Genomic DNA, 5,598 nt, shown 5'->3' with positions numbered 1-5,598 from the left:
TCGTTAGTTCATTGGGGCACATGAACCATAGTGAACATTGGTTAAGATGAACACATTGACATAATGGCATTGATGTTTGATGTATGTATGTTTGTATGGTCCGTGATGGTGGCATGAAAAGTGAATCAAGTTGGTAGACAATCTGAGAAGATGGCTGGTTAGATATTATGGAGATGGTCACTGTAGAAGTGAAATTTAATATGCAGAAAGATGGATGTGTCTGATTTAATTATGGCAATGTCAGTATCATAGTGTTGTATGGAGTAGCAGAGGGAAATGTGTGGTGTTACATGGTTGAGCGAGCCAGGACTTTCTGGTCTTTTGCTATTTGTAAATAAATTAGCTGATTTTATCTTGATTCTAAATTTCTAATACAGCTACATATGTACATACTGCTATGGGACTTCATATTGTCAATTTTCTTATTTTAGTTAAGTACTGCATTTTAGATGTGCACTGTGCTTGGAGCAACTAACACCACCAGGACCGTAAGATTTTATGAATTATACTAAAAACTGTTCCGTGTTACTTGACAATAAATGTGTATGAACTCATATGAATATAGACACCCTAAAGGTGCAATAAGGTGCTTCAGCAAGGCAAGTGTGCCATAAGTACACAATCAGGAGGCCCGCCATTGGCGGGCCCCAACCACTAGTCTCCTCCAATTCTATCACTCGATTCATAGCTCCTCCGACGTCAGCGCTCATCACGCGCCGTTCTTGCACCGCTGGTGTCCCGTGACCTCTCCCCGAGTTGGTGAAAGACACCATATGATCGGAGCCTCCATACGCCACAGTGACATCGGCGTCGATGGTTCTTGCATGGTCGGTGGTGGTGGCACTGCTTCTCCTTCTCCAAGCACACACTTAAGCACCGCACAATATCCAGGTATAGCAGTAGCGCTTACTATAGAAAAAGCGCTACTGCTAACTAGGTATAGCAGTAGCGCTTCGTTTTTAGCGCTACTGCTACAAGTTAGCTGTAGCGCTAGTGGTAGCGCTTGCACAAGCGCTACTACTAGCTTAAAAACAAGTGCTACTACTAGGGTTTTCCCTAGCAGTGCATTCACAAAGCCATGATTGTCTACTGCGACAACGTGTCCGCCGTCTACCTCTCCGTCAATCCAGTTCATCATCGTCGAACGAAACGCATTGAGCTTGACGTTCACTTTGTTCGCGAACAGGTGGCTCTTGGGCGCATTCGAGTATTGCATGTCCCCACCGCTCAGCAGTTCATCGATGTCATGACAAAGGGTCTTCCGATATCCACTTTTGAGGAGTTCTGGTCCAGTCTTCGCGTATCCAGCGACGTTTCGGTTGTGGGGGGTGTTGAACATGCATTATTGCATGTACGTATATAGGGCTGGTTCTTGTGTATTTGCACCTGTATGCTTCTCACTCCCCCCTTGTACATGTACGTAGTCTTGGGAGACAAGCATCGCGGTGGATCCCTATGTACCTATATATGTGCCCAGCACGCAAGCAATCAAATCATCATTGTGTGCAATCCTTTCCTTCCAATTAACAGGCGGAGTTGGCGGATGGTCGCCGGGAGGTGCACCGCTGAAGTGGCAGTGGCGGGCGGAGAGGCGCGAGAGAGGCTGACTTTTTCCTCCGAGCGATACCAGCCGAGTAAATTTATGCGCCAAATAGGAGGTGGAGTAAAAATCATCCTCCTCCATTCGGTTTTGGGGATCGGATAGGTGCCGGTTAGGGGAATAAAACCAAAATTTTACTCCTCTAACGTTGGCTAGGGGATCGGTTAGAGTTGGCCTAAATCGGTAGATATTCTAAAAGCTCCAGGCTTTCTTATTGACCTGATTTTATCCTAACAATGCAGCTAGTATAGCAACCTGATTAACACAAATTTCCTAATTCAGTAGCTTCTCTAGATATAAACAACGGTTGAAAAGATTGATTGAGAAGCAATTATTCCATTGGAGAGAAGGAGATCTTACTAAAGGCCACAGCTCAAGCTATAATTGTGTTCGCCGTCTCTGTGTTTTGTTTACCTAAAGGAATTTGCAAAGAAATTTAATGACATTATTGCTCAGTTTTGGTGGCGAGATGAGGAGGATAATAAAAAGATGGGTTAGCTCGCTTGATGGACAATTTGCTTTCCTAAAAGTGAGGGAGGTAAAGGCTTTAGAGATTACATTTTTTAGGCTTGCAATGCCTGCCAAGCAATGTTCGAGATTGATAACCACCCCTAATTTGTTATGCCCAAGAATTTTAAACGCCCTAATATAAGTATGATCTGTTACAATCTACCCCTAAGAGAGGTTCATCATTCACGTGGACACAACATCATGTTTGGTCTTTCATCCTTCAAGCGTGGATATATTTGGAGGATTGGTAGAGGGGAGAGGATCCTATCCAGTTCGGATGGGAAGGTTATTACCCCACGAGGTCAATCGGTATTTAGCGATCTAATTGATTGGTTTATGGGATGACGAGCTCATAGGTATAATTAGTTCGGCTAAAAAGGGAGAGGAGAGGAGGAGATTGCTAATTTGGGCATCTATATATAGAGCTAAGCTCCTTCATCCTCACACCACACCATAATCTCTCCTCCTACATATACTGTGCAAACCAACCAACGCAAGACAAGAGCAGCAACAATGGCAGTGCAGCAGTGCACGGTGGCGCTCTTCGTGGCCGTCGCCATCGTGGCCGGGTCAGCCATCTCGTACGCTGCCGAAGCCGGCCACGCCCCGGCCGGGGCACAACCCAAGGCCACAACCGAGGAGCAGAAGCTAATTGAGAAGGCCAACAATGCCTTCAAGGCGGCCGTGGCGGCCGCAGCCGTGGTCCCTCCAACAGACAAGGACAAGTGTTTCCATACCACCTTCATCCAGAACTTTGGCGACTGGTCACTCGACGGGTTCACCAACGCGTCCAGCACCAACGCCAGTTTCAGCACCAGGGTCTCCTTCGCTCAGGTGGCGGCCTCCAAGATCGCCCAGGGCGCTACCCCGGAGGCCAAGTACGACTCCTTCGTGGCCATTTTCGGCGAGTCGCTCCGCATCATCGCCGGCATCCTTGAGGTCCACGCCGTCAAGCCCGCCCGCGAGGAAGTCAAGGGGCCGATCCCTGCCGGGGAGCTCAAGGCCATTGACCAGATCGACACCGCCTTCAGGACTGCAGCCACCGCCGCCGATGCTGCCCCAGCCAAGGATAAGTCCACTGTCTTTGACTCCGCCTTCAGCAAGGCCATCAAGGAGACGATGGGCTGTGCATACGAGGCCTACAAGTTCGTCCCCGCCCTCGAGTCCGCCATCAAGAAGACCTACGCCTTTTTTGTTCCTGATAGGCCCCAGGACAAGAACATGGTCTTTGAGAACGCCCTGACCGACACCATCATCGCCCTGGCCTCCGCAGCCGCCGCCCCCGCCCCCACTCCCGCCGCCGCCGCCGGTGGCGACAAAGTCTGAGCTCATTGTTACCTACTACTGCACGCATGTATGCATATGCGCATACATGACTGTGGCGACCAGGTATTTTGATCGACAATCAAAATCAATTCCTGGTTTTCGTTTCATGCACTCGAGACCGATGACTTCTTAATTGCTAACTGGGAAAAGTCTAAAAATAAACCTTGATTTTGTAATTCAAGTCGAAAATGAAGTCTTGAACTTCAAATCCCTGAAATCAGCACAATGCCTTATCTAGTCCCGGCTTACCCCGGCCCTTTTTGGCTGAGAAGGCGTTTGTTTCCGCCGGGGTTGCACACCATGACAGGGACTAGTGGTTGGGGCGCGCCCTGGCGCGCTGCTTGAGTGGTAGCTGGGCGGTGCCAGGTAGGACGCGCCCTTTCCACCGTCCTATCTGTACTAATGCGCCTATGTGATGTTTGTGTCAAGGAACTGATATTTGAAACAGAGCAAAGCAGCAGAAATGAACAGATATACATGAGTCGCATTATAGACATTATGCAGTTAGACCTAATGAGTAGCAATTTTAGAGGTTACATGCACGACAGCATATATGCTAGCTTCCAAAAGTAACACACTGCAAGGTACAAAAGCAGAGGCAAGGTTCAACACATCATAAATTATACTTAAGAGGTTCGCAAAAAAATAGATTATATTCATACGTCCATGGTGCGTCTAGAGCCGATGCACGGTGAGGGTGAGGAGGCGCCTTGCGATGGGAGATGTCTCCTTCACGGATGTTTCCATGGTGGCGAAACTCTGACTAATTGGTGGTTATGGTTGCCCTTGTCAGTTCCTAGCATGATGTGACAATCGCAGATAATATCAATCTTCAACATTGCATCCACAATTAATCATGCTAACAGACATCGATACCTGATCATCGGGTAATTTTTCAGCAACAATAATTCAAGATTGAGTATAGAAAATACGTAAGTTTCAGAAGCATGACATATCAAATAGATGATCCGACGGATTATGTTCTAACCTGAACTTCTTCAACATCCACATCAGAGAGGGCACTCGTCACCTAACCATCTTCCCATCATTCGAAACTACCTATGAATGATAAAGAAAGTAAAGAACCACACAAATTATCATTTCTTGTGTTTGGATCAAGGGAGAATTGAACAAAAGCGTGGACGCATGACATCACAGGATAACTCAACCAAACAATATTATAGGAAGGACTTATTATGTCTTTTCCCTGATTTCCCAAAAAAGTAGTGAACACATCACATGATAGGGACTATTACGAGCACTAACCAGCATTCAGGAATTTAATATAAACTCAGATCTCACCAATATATTAGATTGGAGCATTCTCACAAGACTAAATATATTAGTAAACGGAAATGATATTTTTATGTTAGAAATGCTATACCTACTTAGAAGGACAACATCAGTATTAAGGACATCGAAAATTGGGTTGGCATAATAGGAACCCTTGGATGTGTCTGCATGGATGATCAGAAGTTACCTTATGAGCTAAAAAAGGCCAAGATAGATACTCTTCAGTGATTTACTTTTCTTTAAAATGCAATAGTTAAGTTCATTTTTCTAACATAAAGCCAACAATGCAAAGGTGCATGGCAGAATAAGCTACAGATAGTACAAAACTAAATAGCCACGCACTCTGGAACAGAGCGACCGTGTCGACACTCTGCTGCGCCGTCGATCAACAGATCGATCATGCACAACAACACACTCCTCACCAGGATCAGTTGAATTTATGTCGCTCTGAATGAATTACAAGGCCACATACCAACAATGACAACAACTACGATTAACCCAGAGCAAAGCCAACTAGTAAAACTCTAAGCAAAGGAAAAGCAACAAGGAACATGAAGGAAACCGGACGCCTGACAAATCAAAAGACAATTTTAGATCCGGTCATCAGTGAAGCATAAGCAGAAACACATGACAAGCGACAATCCATTCACACAATAAACCAGCCAAAAACATGGAGAGTAGTTCTTATCAGCAAGCACAATTTAAAAACTATATCATCAGTCAATCCTCAAATTTGCACCTCAACTCTGATGTCCGCATCTCTTTAATTGATTATCCATGTTGTGTGGCATTAGGAAAACCTTCTTCCATGATAACAACAGGCTCATTAACTATCAAGTCCAACAGTTTTTCGCACACCAAACCACCCT

General features: G+C 45.7%; 1 protein-coding gene across 1 annotated transcript; it reads left to right on the top strand.

Moving 5' to 3' along the window:
• The first annotated feature begins 2,623 nt into the window (after positions 1 to 2,623).
• LOC119312525 (pollen allergen KBG 41-like) lies at positions 2,624 to 3,543 on the top strand. Its single transcript, XM_037588262.1, has one exon. It carries the CDS (start codon positions 2,624 to 2,626, stop codon positions 3,434 to 3,436), a length of 813 nt encoding a protein of 270 aa, XP_037444159.1. The 3' UTR covers positions 3,437 to 3,543.
• Positions 3,544 to 5,598: the final 2,055 nt, after the last annotated feature.

Source organism: Triticum dicoccoides, chromosome 5B (genome assembly GCF_002162155.2).
Source record: "Triticum dicoccoides isolate Atlit2015 ecotype Zavitan chromosome 5B, WEW_v2.0, whole genome shotgun sequence".
In the NCBI taxonomy this organism is placed as follows: Eukaryota; Viridiplantae; Streptophyta; class Magnoliopsida; order Poales; family Poaceae; genus Triticum; species Triticum dicoccoides.
This window is presented reverse-complemented; position numbering and strand designations above follow the sequence as displayed.

Bases quoted from the DNA above. Each gene is read 5' to 3' on its own strand.
- LOC119312525 (XM_037588262.1), top strand. From the start codon at position 2,624: ATGGCAGTGCAGCAGTGCACGGTGGCGCTCTTCGTGGCCGTCGCCATC.